Source organism: Ruditapes philippinarum, unplaced genomic scaffold (genome assembly GCF_026571515.1).
Source record: "Ruditapes philippinarum isolate M1 unplaced genomic scaffold, ASM2657151v2 ctg346_1_1_1_1, whole genome shotgun sequence".
NCBI lineage: Eukaryota > Metazoa > Mollusca > Bivalvia > Venerida > Veneridae > Ruditapes > Ruditapes philippinarum.
This window is the reverse complement of record NW_026864693.1, coordinates 207,282-229,588: the sequence shown is the minus strand read 5'-3', so window position 1 is coordinate 229,588 and position 22,307 is coordinate 207,282. Positions and strand designations below refer to the sequence as shown.

The 22,307-nt window shown below is 32.8% G+C and overlaps 1 protein-coding gene across 1 annotated transcript; it reads left to right on the top strand.

Annotated features, from left to right (window-relative positions):
- The first annotated feature begins 805 nt into the window (after positions 1-805).
- On the top strand, positions 806-18,983 carry LOC132726528 (uncharacterized). The gene is made up of 10 exons (XM_060711866.1): positions 806-978; positions 6,348-6,454; positions 7,391-7,516; positions 7,933-8,053; positions 10,612-10,792; positions 11,820-11,970; positions 12,889-12,955; positions 14,925-15,083; positions 17,998-18,134; positions 18,846-18,983. Exons 2-10 carry the CDS (start codon positions 6,362-6,364, stop codon positions 18,924-18,926), a joined length of 1,116 nt encoding a protein of 371 aa, XP_060567849.1. The 5' UTR covers positions 806-978; positions 6,348-6,361; the 3' UTR covers positions 18,927-18,983.
- Positions 18,984-22,307: the final 3,324 nt, after the last annotated feature.

Below are 22,307 nucleotides of genomic sequence, written 5' to 3'. Positions count from 1 at the left end.
TATCTAACAACATCTCCTCCTCAACCACAAGGTCAATAATAACACAAAGTTTTTAAGGAATGATCTTGGGATATTAATCTTATTGCAAAATTGCTAAATATCATTCAGAACACTGGTTGTCATTGCAACAGAAAGGCAAATCTTTATCATATCATCTCTTCTGAAACTCTATAAAGGTGAGCTAAGATACATGTATATTGTTGGCCCTAGAGCTGCCGAGCTTCTTAAAATATTAGCCCTGCCCTTGCAACTCATGGGTCTTCATTAATATATGTTTATAGTGAATTCTTATTAAAAATATCTCCTTTCAAACCATAAAGGCTAGATCTTAAGTAGATATTTTGCATGAAACTGTGTAATGGTCAACTAAAAGAAATTGTGTCTGTTGTAATTAATTGACATAATTAACTAAAATTAATTAATAAATTATATTAATTAATTGATTTATTGACTCTGAGAGTAAAGATAAATAAGAAAGCATGAAGCTCTACATCCACACACATTAATAGAACATTGTGACTCACTGTACCCATATGGGTATCGATTCTATCGGACAGTGAACGGGACGACATTAGAATCGTAAATGGTAATAGGCAATTAAAATTCACTTATCAACAAACCCTTAAAATATTTTTTAACTTTCCTGTTTTGATAATCAATTATCGTATGCTTTAGGCTACAAAACTGTAAACATAATCAGATAAAATCTCCAATACTACGTACGTCTTTTAATTTACTTTATTTGCCAACTATCCTATATTACGTTTATCTAAGTATCCACCGTTACGTGCCATTATTTTATTGATATAATTAAGATAAAATTTACAATTTGCATCAGAAAGAGTGTTTTTTATCAGGTAAAATAAATTTAGATATGTGTGTCTTTGTTGAATTCGAATCTTGAACGCATCACATTTGATTGAAGATTACAGTTTCGTGCTTATAGCTAAGAAGTTGCGGCGAGCTTGCAAAGTATTGGTGAGTACATGTAATTTTGAATATTGAAACACTTAATTAATTGATTTAGTAGACAGATATGGAAAATATGAAAATTGCAGATTCGGCTTAATTGAGTCTGTTCAAGAGAGATCCCCCTAAGCACCGTCTTAATTAAGCGGCATTCGATCTTTCTTTCATTTGCTGTCATAAAGTGGAATATATGTACGTAGAACTTTAATTAATGTATGTTTTAGAACTTATGGGTTTTACAAACCTATGACAGAGGAAACTCACCTATGATTAAAAATCAAAAGGTGTCCTCTTTAAGTCATGAATATCATTCAAGATAAGGCCTTGTGGACTGAGAGTTATTTTGTAGCGTATACTTGACCGCATTGCTTTTGTGTCCGACATTATCAAGGAACGCAGAAAATGAAATGTGCTACTTTATTTAATTTATTTCATAAAAAGAAATTTACTCGATATCAAGAAAGCAAAGAATTATGGAGGGCGATCGTTGCCAAAATTCCAGACATGTAATGTGTTCCTTTTGAAAACTACTTTTGAAAATGCGAACATGTATGTCTAGAATTTTTTATTGCATTCGTGCACAGCAAATGATACGCCTCTTAATCCAATCTTTTAATTGAAGGCACCCGCTTTTAAATAACAAGTTTACATGTAAATCTTAACAACTGACCTAACATGGAGTGAACAACACATTTACAAGTTCGTATCTACCATTGCATATAATACATAAGCATGTTTACACACTTGTAGATATATATCTGTACCTGAAAAACACAAATGAAATGTAAAACTCGAATGCAGAAAATATAATTTAATAAAACGTGTTCCAGTCGTAGAACTACAACAGTACGTTTACACAGTTACATGTTTAAAATGACAAAAGTAGATTCACAAAGTTAAACGATTCTAAGTCATGCATGACGCCCCGCCTCTCTCTGAGTATTTACGATCTTCTATCATGGAAATGTACGGACAGGTATAATACCCGTCGCCTCTCTCCTATTTCTCAATAAAGTGAAGGAAAACACGGCGTCCATTCTTACTTTTTTTATTTCTATAAAAAGTCCAATATTTTTGGTATCAAATGAAAGATTACTCCATAAGCTTTCTATGAGTGCCTCGGAAATAAAAATGAATTAAATAGATGTATTGAATTTTTAGATTTTTTTTACTCTGAAAATAACACTCTCGAATTGGTAAGAAAAACACGGCGTTCCCTCCAAACTTTTTTTTAAGTTCGTAATATATTTTGATAATTTTGGATTGAATTAAAAGTGTGCTTCATACGATTTATGATATATAATTATATAATGCCTAAAAATAAAAATAAATTAAATCAAACTGAATTAACTTTTCGTTAAAAAGTTTATCATGTTACTTTCTGTAAAATAGAGAAAATAAGAATCCCTAAAGAACGCTCAAAACGACAAAATTGAGAATGTTGCAGACCCGGTTTGATTGAGCCTGCTCATGGACGGTAATGGAAAGAGCAAGTTATCGTCCACGCCCCCTAGCAACGGCTTAAGCAAAATTCAACATGAACTGGTACAATTTTGAAACATCCGCAGATGTGTTAATATGGCGATTATCATGGAACCTTCAATGTGACACGTAAGTGCCATACCATGAAAAACGGCATATGATCCCCAAGTAAAAAAAAAAACACACTCTGAAATTCAGTAAGAAAAACATGGCGCCCCCTACTTACTTTTTTTATTTCTTGGTCAATTTTGATAATAAACAAGATCATCAAGGAAAGGCGGCGTTGATAATTTTAGACTCAAGTAAAAGAATCCTTTATGAACTTTCTAGTGATGCCTTAAAAATGAAAATTAATTATGTAGAAGTATTAAAAAAAATTGTTTCTAATTTATCGTTGTTTATTATTTTTCTCTTAAATCCACACTCATATATTCGGAAAAAAATAACGTCGCTTCCTTTAGATACTTTATTCAAAAAGGAAATTGAATATTGAATGAAATTTAAGACCATAAGCTTTGAACAAGTATATTAAAAATCTGGAAACAAAGTGATCCCTCGGAAGCATTAATCACAACAAAATTACATAAGAATTGCAGATTCGGTTTGATTGAGTCTGCACATGAGGGATAATGAACAAGTGCAACATTCCTCACGCCCCTAGCACCGGCTTGAACGGTACTCAATTCTCAACACTTAAAAGCGCTGGCATCAATGATCCCGAAGGACCAGAAAAACACTGAAGTGAAGTACGGGGCAACTTTTTACAGCTGCCACACGGCACTTGACACCTGTTGTTGTGTAGTATTAAAATCTGGAAGCAAAGTGATCCCTCGGAAGCATTAATCACTACAAAATTACATAAGAATTGCAGACTCGGTTTGATTGTGTCTGTACATGAGAGATAATGAACAAGTGCAAAAAGTTTTTATTCATACTGAAAATACCTTATTAAAGATTGTACATATGTGCTACGGATAAGTATTTTCTTGATTTCGGAAAGGAAATCTCGGTGGCCGCTTTAAAATCCTATTTTTGCAAATACTTGCATAGTTTTTGTTGAAAATGAAATTTGTGCCAATACATTTTTCAATGATACCAAGAATATTGGATGGTTTTTACATTACCAATAAAATTACTCCCTTGAAGTTGGTCATTGTTTCCCCTAAAAATTTCCAAATCGCCGATGTTTCTCAGGAATATATGATAAACAAGATCAACAAGGAAAGGCGGCGCTCAATGAACGCAACCCTACATGACCCACAACAAGAACAAGTGGTAAGAAGCCCAGGCGGACCCCAAACAAAACACAGGACAGGGCACTAGGCATAGCACGGACAGGCTAATCACTAAAACGATAAATAATTTGTAACTGATAAGAGCACGATGTTAAATAATAAGGTAATGCACAAGTTATCTTCATCATAAATGGTAAAATCAGCAATTTTCAAGTGATGTTGCTAGTGACAAAACTTTTGTAACGAATGTAACATATATATGTTATGAAAAATGCCGTATGTTGTCCTTCAGTTTTATTTAAAAATATGGGAGAGGCGCCGTTTTATACTTGTCCACAATAGAAGTTCGTAAATACTCGAGAGGGGCGGGACGTTATGCTTGACTTAAAATCGTTTAACTTTGTGAATCTACTTTTGTCATTTTAAACATGTTACTGTGTTAACGTACTCTTTTAGTTCTACAACTGGTAACACGTTTTCTTAAACTCTATTTTCCGTATTCGAGTTTTACATTTCATTTGTATATTACAGATCTATAAGTGTACAAACATGCGTATGTATTGTAGCAATGGAAGATACGAACTTGTAAATTTGTTGTCGTTTTAGATGTTAGGTCAGTTGTTACGATATATATGTAAACTTGTTATATAAAGGCGGTAACCTTCAATTAAAAGATTGAATTAAGAGGCATACAATAAAAATGGTAGGCATACAAGTTCGCATTTCCAAAAGTCATTTTAAAAAGGAACACTTTACATGTCTGGAATTTTGGCAACGAACGCCCTCCATAAAGAATGACCTATGTTGATACAAATCACTTTGGAAGTGATATAAGATAATATCTTCTTTTGTTTTAATAAACGAATTCATGAAGTGGTGGGGTTAATATGTTAATGTTGGAAGTTCTGTATATTCTGAATATTTATTCTGGTACTATGAATGAATTAAACAAATAAAACAATGATATGATATATAAACAAAGACACATATTTTACAGAAGACATTTCATAAAGTACATATTTTATTCTACTTGTTATAGGGTTTGTAAGCGAACAGCATGGATCCTGATCAGACTGTACGGATGCGCAGGCTTGTCTGGATCCATGCTGGTCTTAAACGCATTACGTTGGTTTTGTCATGACGCGGCTTAATATTTGTTTGGGTCGTCAGACCAAACAATATAATGGGAGCGAAATTTCAGACCCTAATGTTCTTATTTGCAAATGCCGAAAGTAGTCCAAATTCCTCGAAGCGGTTACTTCCCTCCATATATACTATATAACTCCATATTAACGCCGAAAAATTAAGGGGAGATCACTGCATAAAGATTGTCAAATGACAGGCGCATTAATTTTCGTAACGAAAAATAGTTCCCGATTGGTCAAATATTTCTAATATTGTGTTATTCTTATAGATATACATGCTTATATTCAGCTCCATGATTATTTACTTCAGTGTTAAACAACAGGTTTACCGTGAACAAAATATATCGAAATAAATAAGGGTTACAAACTCTAATTTAGAATAATATGATATTCTTCAAGCTAATATCTTATAACTACCCATGGTCGAGGGGCTTACACGCTCGTTTTGGAAGCAAGAGGTCTGGAGTTCAAACCCCAGTTCAGGCAACTCATGTTGTTGTTGTTGTTGTTGTTTTTTTTTTGTTTTTTTTTAATTTTATTATTTTATAATTGTTTAAGCCAAATAAACATTGAATTGAATATCAGTGTTGCAATTAGTCTTTTAGTCAATTTACTATAGCTATAAACACTGGAAACAGCATTGGTGACACTACACAAACAAATTGGTTTATAATCTCACAACCTTCACCTTTCTGACATTCTGAGACCCAAACAAATACAGCGCCTTCAGTGCTTTGATTTTATCTTGCTACCGCAGTGAGTAATTACTGTAAAACGTTTAAATAAGAAAAGTCAAAGTCAAAATATTTATTAGCATAAAAATAATTATATACATAAGAGAGTTTACTATTATACCCTATTTACATAAATAAAGCATGTTTCTTACGTAATTTTCTTTGATTTCGTATTGGAAGAAAGTATCAAGTTTCCAAGTTGTATTGATATCTTAAAAGCCCATTACGCCCCCACCCCCACCCCTAAAAAAAACAACAACAACAAAAAAACGCTTTTATCTTTATTTCTCAAAAGTGTTGTTTTACAGTATGTTAAATTCTCCAAAAACTACTTGGCCAATTACCTGATCCATTTCTTGCTGACCTTTCTTGCCTTTTGGTTTTTGGTAATTAGTACAAATAGTGATACAGAATGTTGTATGTTAGTCAAAATACCACTTTGTTAACATTTCCTATCATTTCAAGTTCAGCGCTACTGTCTAGAGGACTTGTGAAAAGCGTCTTACATGCTCTCCCATATTTTTTTTCCATTTCTGAAGCCTTTAAGGCCCAATTGGGCATGTGAGAAAACAACAATATAACAAAACATTACGAAACAAAGTAAAGTGACACATAGTTAAATGCAACCGTGGCGTGCGTGGTAATGCTATGAAATATGTAGTTAAGCAAATAAAATGAAAATAATAGAAATAATACAAATGCAATTTGGAATCGGAGTATGAGATATCAATAAAATTTAGAACCATATTCAGTTAGAAATCGTATATTACTGTTTATTGCAGCCTACATAATTCAGATGGACTTCAACATAAAGCTGGTTGTTTTATTATTTGTTTGTTTCCAAGCGATCCACAGTAGTGAGGGGAAGAAAAAACCAGCAACTTTGAATGTAGGTATCAATAATTACATTTAATAGAAATAAATACATGTAAAATGTATAATAACACTGAAACAATAAAGAAAATGCTTATAGTTAAGGAATGTAGTGAGAAATTCGCTTTCGAAACAATAAAAACAGTACTTGGTTAGACAGATAATCCATCTTTAGGTTGCGGGTTCGAGTACCTTTGATGGCGCTTATTTTGCTATATTATAGAGGAAACGTGTTGTTACGTTCATCACCTCTGCTGAGTTACTAAGTATGGGGAAGGGTTTGTAGTTACTATCTTTAGTTATGGGACACTAGTTACATGATTGATGCTAAAATATTAATAATTAGATTAAAAGTACATGAAGTCTCGAGAATGCAAATATTTATACCTTTAAAGCTTTACATTTTAATCTCCTGTTACAGATTTCAAAAATTGACTCATTGGCCATATAGACTGGCCACCCCTTGTGGCAATTAGTACAGTCATAGTGATTTGGAAATAATTTGTATGGAAGCCAAAAAGTACCACTTTGCTTACATTTTGTTTTCTTACATATTATTACATATTATTTCTCATTTAAGTATCTAAAAGTATTTTTTCAGATTTCTCCTAAAATGATGATCATACATTTCATATCTGACATTGACAATATTTGAATGTACCATGTACATGCACTCATTTGTATCACGTACATGCACTCACATAGATTGTGCCGATTATATTTGAGCCGCGTCACGACAAAACCAACATAATGCGTTTGCGACCAGCATGGATCCAGACCAGCCTGCGCGTCCGCGCAGTCTGATCAGGATCCATGCTGTTCGCTAACAAACTCTATTACAAATAGAGAAACTGATAGCGAACAGCATGGGTCCTGATCAGACTGCTGGTCGCAAACGCATTACGTTGGTTTTGTCGTGACGCGGCTCATTTTATGTTATTTCTTTGGTAAGGTTCTTACATTTAACGTTGCCCTTCACGAGTCCGAACAGTTTGCAATAGGAACGAGAGAGCCTCGCAAAAGGAAAATAATCCGCGCCCTGAAAAAATCAGATGCTGATCTCATTTGTCTCCAGGAGGTAATATTATATTAACTATTGTTATATAATTCCACACAAAATTACATGAAAATGGCTGAAATGTTCATTAATCTTACTGTTATTTCATTGAATTGTCCTTATATTACTGATATTCGTGGTAAAGCCGTTTAATATTTAGAAATTTCAAACGAAAAAACAACAAAACATAGATCATTAAAATAGAGAAACAGTTTAAAAATGTTTTTGGATACAACTGTTGGCTGACAAATAAAAACGCTGATATACAGAGATTCTGACCTACAACCTTAGACTGGAACGTTTAACTATTAACCTGTCGAATTCTTAAATGGACTTGTCCAGTTTCCATTTTAAAGTTATTCAGCCAACAGTATAGAGTTTTGGTGTTCGGATTGTATACGAGTATGAACATATATTACACAATTATCTGATTGTAGGTGTTTATTGGTGAGGATGTAGAAGCTATTGTTAATAACCTGAAAGAACAGTTTCCATATTCCTATAGTGAAATGCATACTGCTGTAAATAAATTGCCACCACAGGCAAAGAAGAAAACCTGTAAGTCGGTTAAATTGATATTTATAGTTTCAAATTTGATTTATTTGTATATACACGGATAGGAAAAAAAATGCTAAAAACATGTTATATTTTTAGATGTAAAATAAAAACAAATCGGGGTTTACTTTACTGGATATTAACTCCGTATGGTTTTCTTCAGCATCCGATAATTACCGACAAATTATTACCGATCATCGAATATTTGCAAAGTGACTATGAAAATATATATGCTTAATTATTGCATAAAACAATGCAATTCTACTGTAAAAGTGGTGTCTGCATTAAAAAAAATTATTCTTATGCACTATCGAAAAAATATATTATTTGGCTGAAATCAATATTCCTGTCGTTACATACGATATAGTTAACGTTTAATTGCCTTTCAGTGCGATAAACTATCAACACAAAGATGGTTTATTAGTTTTCTCTTTGTATCCAATACGATTCCGGCCCCTACTGTCATACCGAGATTTTTCATACAAAATTACTTTGATTTGCACTTTATCAGCTGCCAACCATTCACAAGTTACCTGTATGTCTGTCTTATCAGCCATTTGTTACTATTAATAGATTTTATAACAATAACATACAACGTGTAGTCACGTGATTCTGGGAGAAACTGTTTATAATAAATAAGATAAAAAATAGAATATGTCTCATAAGATACAAACAACCAGATAATTTAAAAGTGTCATTTCAAATATCATGCATGATTTATTTATCATAAAATAGCAACGCTTGACATTTTAAAAAAGTAAAAGCATCCCTAAATTCAATGACTGGTCCATAGGGATACGTCGTTAATTCATTTTATAAAAATTGTAATGTTGCTTTTTACGATGTCAATATTTGAATATTTCATTTCATTTAGCAACGTTATTGTATGTTTGAATTTTTGAGATTACTGAAAACATTTGTAGTCTTTAATTGCTCAGTAATTATTATGCTTTTATTTACAGAAATTAATGCCTTCTCCTACCATAGGTATAATATTAAACTGTTACAAATATAGTCGCCGGTTTCTACCGGCGACTAAATACAGAGATATATCATGCGCAACACCCATACCATTATCACTCACGTCAGATTCACATTTACAGGTCAAAGCTTGACATGGTCCTTTTTCTTGTGCGGAGAATAACTCTACAAGTATCAGGGATTTCAGTTTAACTTTAAATCTTGATTAGCAACAGTGAGAGGAAGTGCACTGCAAAAGGACCATACCTCCATCATAAATAATTTTCAAATTATCTTCCGTCTTATACACATCAAAAAGTTTATGCAATTTAATAAAAATGCTGATGTCCCAATTTCATTTATTGTACAGAGCGGTATCTTGAATTTAATACTGAAGAAATCGTCACGCTCAAAGCTGAGGCTTACTGGATGTAGTATTGCTTATTTCACCTCCATAAAAGTTATAAAATAAAACTATAAATCAGTGAATTAGGGGTCTGGCTAGATTTTAGTGCTGAATAATTTGTAATTTTAGGCGTCATTGAGTTTCAGTTTTGGCCCTTACCGTTAAGGATGAGTCTAAGCTCAGTTTAAACTCCATGATGTGACGTACTTACATTGTATCATGGAGGGCATTGACCCTGACCCGTTGACCTACTTATTGAGACCTTGTCAGATGAATAATGAGATATGCAATGATGTCCCTGCATTTGCTTTAACGAACTACATTTGTATCTAATAGTTATAGTATATGAAACGAGTTAGTTACGAGGATATAACACTGGCTGGGGCGACATCAAAAATTGGCAAGGCCGTTAGGCCGAGACAATGTTTTGCAGAAACATCCCAAGATGTCACCCAGCCAGTGTTAAATCCTCGTAAACAACGAGTTTCATATACATGTATACAATAACTGTTTTATCGCAATGGCATGTTTTCTTTTTTGTAATAGAAATAAATGAATGAATGAATGAATGAATGAATGAATGAATGAATGAATGAATGAGTGAATAAATAAATAAATAAATAAATAAATCATTAGCTACATACAGTTATTTATGATAAGTCAGAGTTTTTTTTCAAGTTGTTTTCGCTGCCGGAAAAAAAGATATACTGTACAAATGATATCCAATGTTAGAGGCGGATTGTAAACTGTTACCAATATTGATTCAAGATTAAAGGGCTGTTTTTCAGTGGAAATAATTCATTCAGCAGATATACCTTTCACCAGAAAATTTCATTTCATTAATTATCTTTGTTTATATTTTTCATTGTATTTATTTATTTATTTTATTTTATTGATTCCATTTTTGTTGCTACTTGGAATGTTCGTTGCCACTGCCCCATTGGAGCCTCTGTGAAAAAAACTACAGGTGCAAAAAAACTCAACCTCTATATAGCAGTGTTGAGTTTTTTCCTTTATGAATCACTGAAAAAACTGTACTGCTATATATCAATACAGTTTTCAAATGCTCATTGAAGTGTATTGAGTATAATGGGTTAATAAAAACAAAGGAAAAGTTCCAAACCATGCGATAATTTAACAGTATTGTATTGATCCAGCTGAGTGTGGTTATCTGTCTGATTTCTTCTCATTTCAGCGCCACCTTGTGATTATGCAAATTTGAGCGCGTATATTGCGTGTGTGAAAAACAGCACTTGCTATCCATTGAATATCTCGTGCATAACGACCACGTGCACGCCTGAGGTAGAAAACCTTTTTCGGTTTGAAGATCAAGGGTGTTTTACTTGTATAGCTGAATCAATGTGGAATGTTGAAGCGTGAGTATTAATTTATTATTAAACAAACTGTTGAATTATGCGTGATTGAACCTTTAATACATTCTCCAAACCAGCTTTCGAGTTTTGGTAATATACATTTTAAATATAAACATGCTATGCTTAATCAAAATTAATGATAAAGGTTAACGTTAATCCTCCACACATAGTTAAAGCTTTCCGGACTGTCCGTCGTACACAATTGTTTTTTATGACATCTTCACCTCTTGCATCTGTCCATTACCTATGTCGGTCATAGGAGGAAATAGACAGACACTTTTTTGAAATTTTCTTTTCAAATATCATACAATACATGTATTTGCTGCGCATAACTAGCATGTGGATCTGTACCAAAATATAATAAAAATCAGGGCCCTCGGAGCGCTTGATTTTTTGTAGAGTCATAAAGGAAAACCTTTAAAATAATTCTTCAACCAAAGTTTATGTGTAGCATTGTATCATGAGCAATTTCCAAGTTTGATAAGGGTACAAATAAGATCCACTCTGGAACCGTTTTGGTTTTACATAGAACCGTTTTACATCTAACCGTGCGACATATAGCACGACATATTGCTTTTCGTATATGTAGCATTGGTTGATACCTACAAAGTTGTGCTCAAATCATGTCTCTCGGGAAAAACTCTGCTGGCCACCAGATCTTACATGGTTTCATATAGGAAAACCTTAAACAATCTTCTCAACTCAATGCCTTCAGCTCAGATATTTTGTATGAAATAGTTTATAGAAGTTTGTAGCTTTTTTTAGCAGTTACAATCAGTTCAGGAAATATTTGAAATTTGTTCAATATATCGGCGAACTGTATCCCATATAACCTTTATTGTATATATCATATATATATAACTCTGATGATATGTAAATATATTGGACTTTGTTAGTGTCTTATTGAACTAATTAATAAATGTCATATTTTGTGATAAATCACATAAAGTTGAAAAAAAATCGTAAATGAGCAATAAACTGAAAGTATACAAATACAGGTACAGGTACATTTATGTTTATCATATTTTAGATGCGGAGCGGAAAAACCTATCATTGGAGGTAGGCAGGTGAATAACGGAGGTCTTATTCTGTTATCGAAGAAAAAACTGTATCGTACATCATTTAAAGACTACCATCCGACAACTAGAGAGTCCTATTTCAGAGGCTATATCAAAACTAAGGTAAACTTGCCTTATTCCACGTTTATCAGGGTTTCTACATGCATCGATGTTTATTAAGTTACTATGACAGTATAAAGTCATAATTATTGGGAGTTACGTCTATATACTTAAAAAGACACAAATATATGCCCGCGCACGCAGGCATGTACACTCGAAAAGATTCACACGCTATATCGGATTGGTAATCTAATGATCGCTAGCTACATGGGCTCGAACCATGTCAGGAGCAAGAAACTTTACACTCATTGCTCAGTACTGGTTGGTTCCAGGAACAGATTCAAAAGTGTGTCAATAAGCTTATAGCTTCCTTCACAATCGAACTAAAATAAATTCTGTGTAAACCAAATAGCGCTATAGAACAGCGATTTGATATCCGAGGAGACCGTAATATGATTCATATAAGATTCTATGAAAGAGAAAATATGAGCCGCATCACGACAAAACCAACATAGGGCGTTTGCGACCAGCATGGATCCAGACCAGCCTGCGCATCCGCACAGTCTTTTCAGGATCCATGCTGTTCGCTATCAGTTTCTCTACTTGTAATAGGGTTGGTTTGTAAGCGAACAACGTGGATCCTGATCAGACTGCGCGGATGCGCAGGCTGGTCTGGATCAATGCTGATCGCAAACCCATTATGTTGGTTTTGTCGTGACGCGGCTCATATGATGCATGAGAAATTCTTAGTTGACATTTTTATCCTTCCTTTTACCGTAGAATGAACTTGCTGTCACCATAAACTTATTTTGATATCGTTTTATTTTAATGTCCACACAAAATTTGGAGCAGTGTATTTAAGAAAAGAACAAATATAAAAAGACAGAAACCAACCCGAAACGTAACTTTGTTTATATTAAATGGTCACATAAAATATAGTGTTGCTTTGTGTATAGTTGTATATTTGGTACCATTTTCTAGATAAGAAATTTTGCCGACGTGCGCTGCACACATCTTAAGTCTACCAATTTTCCATATTTCTTCGAACGTAAGTTACTATTTCTTAAAAAATAAACATATGTGCATGTATGTAGATTTTTCCAAGAATTATCATATGCATGTTTCTTTGTACAGGGAATATATATTTTTTTCTAAAACTTGCTCACTGTGAACTATGGTAATGCTTCGTGTGCCGTTCGTCGTCTACAATTGAGCCGCGTCACGACAAAACCAACGTAATGGGTTTGCGACCAGCAGGATCCATGCTGTTCGCTTACCAACCCTTTTACAAATAGAGAAACTGATAGCGAACAGCATGGATCCTGATTTGTCATGACACGGCTCAATTTAAAAACTTTTAGCAAACATTTTCTTTGAAACCGATTACTGGATAAATCTTATCCAGAACTTTACAAATATGAATGTATCCTCTCAAGTCTGGGAATACAAAAAGCATCATCTAGGGGTTCTCTACCAAAGTTGTTAGAATTATGCCACTCGGGTTAATATTGGCCCTGCCATCTGGGTGATGAATTTTGCCTTATAAAAGTATGTACATGTATAGATATACAAAATTTCTTAACTGAAACCACAAGAGCTAGAGCTTAGATGTTAGGCATTAAAAATAGTCCAGTGGACCTCTACCAAGATCTAAATTATCGTTGTGTGGTTAAAGTCGGTCGCATCTCGGGACTACTGTACACTTATATAGTAAAAAAAAAATAACGTTCTCTTAGTATTAAGTACTAGAGCTTAGATACTTGGCATGAAACAGTGTCTGGTGGACATTTTCATATTATGCGGCGTTAAAATTGGCTTTTGCTCTGTGACTCTTTTTTGTAAAAAGAATCATCATTATTTGTATGTTACATCATCTAAAGGCCATTTATCTACCTGCGTTGTTCAAATTAAGCTCTTTGTGTAAATATTCGCACAGCCCTTAGGGCCAATCCATATATGCTAAATTGACTTCTAAATATACTAGTTGTGAGAACTTTTTTTTTAAATCGAGTTTAAAAATATATAATGTTCTTTACTGTTGCATTTGTGGTAAATGAACATTCGTTGCAAATTTTATACACGGGACTAGAGGTCCTGTAAACTTTGAAAGTTTGCATGACCTAGTTTTATTTAACAGATCCTTAGCGATTTGGTGTCATTGTCCCTTTTGTTCCAATATTCTGACCAAAATGTGAGCAATTGGAGACAAAACGTTCAGTATCTTTATTTAAAGGGTATGAAGCTATATATTTTTACTGCCAGTGAATTGAAAAAAAATATTGTTAATATTGTGATTAATGACAGTGGTACATGCATGAAATCGTAACCAAACCTATTCAAAATAGCAGCGGAATAATTTGTTCCATGGTGGCAGGAAAATGTATTTCATATTGTTTCAGCCTGGAGACCACTTTTAAAAAAAATCTTTTATAGAATAATTGCGCATATACATGTACGTTGACCTGTCCAATTTAGCATGTGTATAAAGCCTAGCAGATTGCGATGTTCTCAAGGTCGTTTTTATCATATTGAAAAAAATTAATCTCAGTGAAATATATTATTTATATTTCACACTTTTCTACAGTACCTACATTTCCTCTGTATAAAGGATTAATTGTCTATAATCGGGGATTTAGTATTTTAATTGACAGAAATGTAACATATAAGAAATACAGTCAAACCTGTAAACAAAGTCTACCTAAATAAGATACCAAACGTGATCTTTAGTGGTCTTTATTTGGAGGTTAAAATGTTCTATTTTATCAATGAAGGGTTGGGTGGACTTTACCACAGACCGTTCATTATTATTTCCAAAGTGCCAGGACGGTTAACTCTCTTCCGATGCTGATTATTAATATCAATTCATAATTTACATGTACTTAAAATTAAGCGGACTGAACCTATTACATTATTTAAATGATTTATTGTCACATGTTTAATATTGTTTGACTCAAGTAACTGCACATTTTTACAAAAAAAAAAGTTTGGGCCAATTAATATGTTTATTGTTATTTCAGCTGAACTGCAAGCAATAGGGTTCAACTCATTAGAAGAGGTACATACTCATCAAACAAAAGCGTTGATAAAAAGTTTGAAGAAAAAACGACCAGCAATAATATTGGGTGATATCAACACTGGTCTTGCATTTAAACCTAAACTCATGGCCCGAATCCCAGGTAAGAGTGCTTGATAGCAAATTAGCAATGGAGATGAACTTTGATAAATAACAGATTAAAGCGCATGCTAGTGTATTTAGTTTCTTTTCTAAGTAGAATGAATTTAATTAAAAGACTAACGTCACTGACCTAAGATAATAATGTTTCTTGGAACGGTCTTAAATTGGTCCTAAAGCCGATCTTAAGTCCCAGGTCATATAGGATTTACTTAGGACTTTCTTTAAAACACAGACTTGGTTTCTTTATCATTTATCACTTCACATTACAGAAGTGTGCGCGTTACAATTAAATAGAGGATATTTGTTTGTTTGTGTGTAAGATGAAATTTTATTTCATCGAGTGGGCTTTAAAAACAGTATTCTCACGAGTGGCGTAGCCACGAGTGAGAATACTGTTTTTAAAGTTCACGAGGTGAAATAAAATTACATCTTACACAACAAACAAACAAATTTTCTTTTTATTTTATGCTTAAAAACAAGTTAAAACGAAATTTCCTTAATATTTACGTTAATATTAAAATCTGTTTTCCCCATTTAGAGCCTCAAAAAAGTCGAATTTCTCATTAAATACAAGTAGTCATGGGCTGAAAAATAAGTTCCACAATCAACTTTAAATGGTGGCGATAGTATTCATTTTATTAAAAAAATATGTCTGATCGCTTGTTTAAATAATAAAAACAAACAATTCTAGTAGGAGAAAAAGTCCAACCATCCATCCATATTTCTGTTACTGACTGCGAATTTATATTAGACCTGGCTATGTTAAATGTAAGCGGCCGCCATTTTTAAAGTTGTGTATTTCACTGGATGAAAATAATTGTGTTTGATTCAGAGGGATATCATTTGGATTTGTTAGTCATACACCTTTTTAAAAGAAAGAAAACTTATTTGAGGATTGTAACAGACAATAAATAAGTGTTGACAGATGTGTAAACATTCAAAAAAGTGGATAGGAAATTGGAGAACTCGGAAGCCTTACGAACGCTGGGTTGTTTACATATTCTTCGACTGAAAGCTGCCAATGCTTTTCAAGTTTTCATAAAGCATACGGCAGTTATTGCTCGTAGGATACTTAAATATTCCCAAATGTCATCAAGAGCAGTTTTGCATGTGGAAGGAATGTATTTTTCAGACTGTAAAAATGAAACAAAAAATTAAAGAGACGATATTTGGTGATTGGTAACTTGAATGAATAGAAGTAACTTACTGTAAGTTTTCTTCTTTTTATTACTTGTGACATATAAGTTATTTATCAATTTCAGCTTTGCTTTTCTTTAAACAGCCTGACATTGTCGGAATAGTCAGCAAAAATAAAATTGAGGTGCCACATGGGGAAAATCTTAAAAAAGTAGTTTCGTCATTGAAAAGTGTGAAATTATATTTTGATAATTTTCACTGTGAAATTATCAAATATAATTTTCACGGATAAATCAGTAATCCACTGAAAAGCATAAAATAAATTATAGTATTCATCTTGTGAAAAATGAAACATACACACATAAACAAAAAAAAAACAGAAGCAATATGTCCAAGTGCTTGTATAAATGTTGTTAGGTATATTTAAAGCAGTTAAATGCACTCAAATTCCTGTCTCCCTCAGATAATATATTAGATGAAATTTCTTGAAAAAATTCATCACAATTTTGCAACGTCATATACGGTCATTTTCTTTTTGTTTCTTTATTAGAAACGTGGTCATTACATAAGAATGCCCCGAACATAAATTATTTTGAACTCTATCATATCAGAGCATGCCGACTTTATAACAGTATCAATTTTATTCGATTTTAATAACTTTTATTTCGAACTCAATCGGTTGTCTGAAACAGTTGGCTTCTTCTTTTGTACATTTATGCGTATTGTAGGAAGACACCATCACTGCCATGTTAAATTTCTGTATCTTCATCACTTTTTTATATATAGTGTTGGTATTGTTGAATTCTAGAAAAACACTTTGACATCTACTTACGTTTGTGTTGTGAATCATTTTCTACTTTATCTAAAAAGATAACTTCTTAAAAAGTCTGTTTGTCGAGATTTTATGACAGTGAGTTTGAAATTACATACCCTGTCTTTTATTTGATTGTTTCAAAAACATTGTCATAGAGGTTATATTCGCAATCATTTATTTACATCACTATAAACCAAATAACTACATATGATTTTTGAAGTTTCCTACTGTTAACAAATCTTGGACGCAATCTTAGATTTCTCAGCCCGCATCACGCATATCAAATATGCTACCATTGTATCATAGTTTGGGGACCTTTCTGTTGAAAATGTGTATAAATCGTATACATATGCATGAACATTGTGTTAACTGGAGTGCGGGTATTAGTTACCTGCACTCCAGAGCATGCCCACTGATTGGCTCATTTTTGGTTGGGTTTACTTATTTAGACGGCAGAGAAATGGAAAGCTGACGTCGGCGTTTATATGGCAATTTTATAAAATATATTTGCGATGTTGGCAAATAATATGGCAATAATGAATTATGACTCTGCTGTTATTGTTTATTGTATTGCGATAGTGACTGACGATATATCAGATTATTGCGAATTACACCCCAATTTTGGAGTATTAAATTTCCATAATGTATATTTGTATTGCGATTATGGCTGGTAATATGTCGACTATTGCTGAACATACGGCTTTTATAGTTAATAATACCATGTTGTGGCTGTTTAAAGTAAGAAAATATTACAATTGCGATTATTTAAGTCCCATAATAATACGATTATGACTTATGAAATTCAGATAATGTCTACATCATTGTTCTCGAACATGGCCGGTCATATTGTAATTTTGGCTGACGGAGTTGTTATGACTAACAGTATTGTGGCTCTGTTCAGTCCTATTGTTCTAAAGTTATAACAAGAATGTTTCACGTATTTCAACATCGTATTCTTTTTCAGAAAATTATATTGCATTACTAAAGCAGTTTACAACAAGACCAGCGAATAGATACACGTATAAAGATTGGACAGATGAATCTAATAAATCCATTACTGATCACGTGTTTGTTAGAGACCTTATCATACGTAAAACCAAGGTAATTAACATTTTCATTGAAATACTGACATTTATAAAAAAAAAGAAGATAAAAATGAATTCGACTCTTACTTAATCAAATTTATTAAAGAAATACATTAAAAGTGTCAATAGCTCACTATTTTTTTTTTTGTATTTTGCGCTGATTTTTTTCCAACAAAACTGATTTCAAAGGACTGCAACTTCTCAATGGATTTAGATAGTGTCAAAGGCTTTTCAGCGTTGGTTACTTATTACGTCAAGATCAACACGAAGCCATTTTTGGCCTCTTGGCCTCTCAAACTCTCTTGGAGATGGGGGGGGGGGTGCTGCCCTAAGCAGAAGGGGGCACATCCCCCCTCTGCACCCCCGATGTATCTTTTTGATAGGGGATAAGAAGCGTATAAGAAGCGTGTATATATGGTAATGGGTTAAGATGGAAAAGATATACATTTTATGAATGACATAATTATCGTGTCAATTGTTATACTGATCTTTAATTTAGAAATGATATAAAATATTAGTTGTTAATTAAACTTTTTTTTACTTGTTATGGAATGAAATTAAACAAGTTTTTGAGTTTCGGTTGAGTTAAACATTTTCCTTTGTTACATGGTGCACATTTCTGAAGAACTCCAGTCAAGTTGTATTTAAAATTGTTAATATTATAACGAGATGATTTTTTATAAGAAAAAGACAAAATGTTATTACCAGACTCTTATATTTTTCACAGAGATTATATATTCCTAAGGACGGAAAACTGCAAATGAGTGACCATGTAGGTGTGCAGTCGGTTGTGAAACGAGCATGTTGAACGGTTGTTTCTTTGACATCGTATATCGTGTATCTGTATTAAATAAAACATGAAATAACATTGAAATTGTAATCTGTTTATACTCTGTATTAACCTACAAAAGACTACTTTTTCATAGGTACCAGTGAAGTTAAAGTGTCCTTGTTTATTAATGGTGTCATGCGCAAAACTACTAAAGACATGTTCACATTAGTTATTAAATTTCCACATTTACAACTTCCCTACCTTAAATATTAAGAGGATATTTTTTCGTTTGAATGAAAAATGGAATATATTTTCACGAAATGTGATAAAATGCTACATATTTTCACGAGCCGGGACGGCGAGTGAAAATATGTGGCATTTTATCATGTTGAATAAATATATTAACATAATAAATATATTATGATCTCGGAAAATAATTTCCAGTCTCGTCATGTCTAGAGAACTTCAGTGGAGTACCTTTAAAGGCAATTTATTGTTTACAAGTATCGCTTATTTATGAAGCTGCAAAATGAAATTAAGAAAAAAAACAACAAAACATTATGTTGTAAGTTTGTTCAGAATTAGAGGTTGACTGGTACAGGGTTTATAAATTTAAAAACATAAAATGAAATGTACTTTTTGTGTCTTTAATTAGCATACAATTAATTAAAATAGATGAAAATGACCTTAAAGGTCGCTTAACGTCAGCAAAATTGGAACATTGAAGCTTCACTTTGATTTATCATGTTCAAGAACTGTGGTAAATGCAGGCGGCCGTCCCAACCCCCTGTCCCTCTTCCCTCCTCCTTCATCGGCTCAAGTAGAATTCAAAATATAACTACGAAATAAGTTAAATATACGTTAAGTTTAATCCATAGATGTGTTTACACGGCATTTTCCATTGAATCTCTAATGTAACATTCCATGAAAAGTTGCGTATGGTCTGAAAATAATGAAAATTAAGGTGCATCCTTAATCCCATGATTGCCCCATTTCTCCACAGATTCTTGTTACCTGTGATAGAAATATAAATATTTCATCAACTTTACATACTGATATAATAAACATGTAAGATAGATCTAGTCTTCGTTTAGAAAAAAAGTAAAGAACGGTTTACGACACTCTCTGGGAGAAAACTCACGTTACGTCACCAGTCTTATCCTTTTTTGATGGAGGAGAACAAGAGATAGCAAGTAAGTCTACGATGGCTGATTTGGTACACTTTGTGGCTCTACCGCCAATCCTTCGATTTGAGCCAAGCGACAATGTGATATCGCGACAACACGCCGCACGACAACGCGCCATTCGGCGTGCATCGTTAGCGACAGGACGACATAACGAAAGTCCAACAACGCGCTGTTTGGGGCTTTGTCATGCTTTCGCTAGCGACAACATGACGCACAAAAGCGTTCCAAAAAAGCCACCATGTAAGTCAGACTGACAACTTACCAAGTTGTGACAACTTGCACAGAACTCAATCAGTTTTAATAACCATTTAAAATCAACAATGCAATCGCATACAAATATTTTTATTACATTTTTTATCTGAACCGAATTCGTTCTTTTTCTCACATATCACATTTCATTATATTCATTTTAAGTTTCAGTCACTGTCTAGATATGTTCACCAATATTTACAAAAGTTTCGTAAAACATACAAGTAAATGTTGATAAGCACAAGTTTTTTCTTTCGTCTAATATTTTGTCTAATTTGTTTTTTAATGTGAAATTTACGAGCGGGCAATTTAACCCGAGTGATCTAAGATCAGATACCGAAGTATTTTTTTTAAAGAAAATAACTCGATCGTTGACCCCCTTTCTTTTGAAACATGATTATTTGTTTGAAACTAAAATTAAAGGAAAGGTAATATGTTGAGACATAAATGTCTCGTCATTTTGATGATCCTGAGATTTCAGACGTTATCTAGAAAGAAAACAAAACACGCAAAGTTGGTACAAAAGAGGTTATTTTTGAACAATTGGATGAAAGCCAGTTGTTTGCAACCTTGCGACGAACTTGTTGTAGATGAAGCATTTCAAAAGTGTCACCAAAGTATATGATTATTTGAAGGTACTTCAAGGTAGGATGATGAAGCTAAGAAAGGCGTTAAATGTGACATAACAACGAAAACTTATGTTAAATTAGCATACTTCGATTCTATGAAAATGATCCTATCTCTAAAGCAATACCAGGAAAGGTGATAGTCTGTCTATTCAGATGATTATGACAAGGTCTTATCTTTGATATATGCCATACTGTTACAAATACTTTTCGCTAAAACTCTAAATATTTATAAAGTTCCAATTAACAATGAGGTGGATGTTTTGAACAAAAATACGATACGAAATATCTTAGTCACGATTGTTTTAGAATAAATGTTTCTTTTCAATTTTACCTAAATTATGAAAAGCAAACATGCATGACTTTAAAATCTATCTAAAATTTCCAAAATTTGATTTCCCAAAAATACTGATTATTACATTAATAGTTTACAATTCACTAACTTGATAGAAATAGAATTAATGAGACAGTTTTAACAGTTTCATTCTAATATTACTTCTTTTGACATACAATAAAAAAAGAAAGAAAAAACTATAAGTATAAAAACATTTTGTAGAATCAACTAATGAATGTATAAAGATAAATCTCTACTCTGCACTTTCATTTGAATAGATTTAACCACAAACATTGACATATGCTCTTTTGTTTACACATATGTTGTAGTGAAATTTTTATTGTATCCATTAATCTTATCATTAAAATTGAACAGGTCAGGGATCTACGCATTATTCCAGATTTTTCTGCAACATTGCTACAGCGTTATCACGTTGAAACCAAAATTTCAAACCGATTTAAATTAAATTTAAATTTAGGAGATGTTTTAATACAACGTTTACTTGAGGTAACCGGAACTCAATATAGTTTCTGAAATCGTAAGTTTGAAAAATCGTCTATCCAAGAATAAAGAAAAACAAAGATTGTTTGTCTGCTGTCATATTCAATTTCACAAGTAAAAAAAGTTGATTATACCTTCCTATGTAAATCAAGCAGACAATGTAAGTGGTTCTGTGTACGGATTAAAACGCCAGGTTTTACAATGTGCTATGGTTAAATTTCGTAAAAATACGAGCAAAATTCTGCGACATTTTGACAGATTTTGTGTTTTGCACAATCGCAAATTGAAATTACATAAAAATTATTTCTTTCTCAAATGTCCTTGCTGATAATTACAAGATTTGCTCTTTATGTAGCCTCAGTAAATAACGGTTACTTTCATATTCTTTACTTGTGCTCTATATACTCATTACCTCCGCATCACTTAATTTTAAGTGTATTGCTCTTTGACTTGTGTCTGATAGCTTATGTTTTAAACCTGATATGTTAATATTTTATGAGTTCTGATTCATATGAAAAAA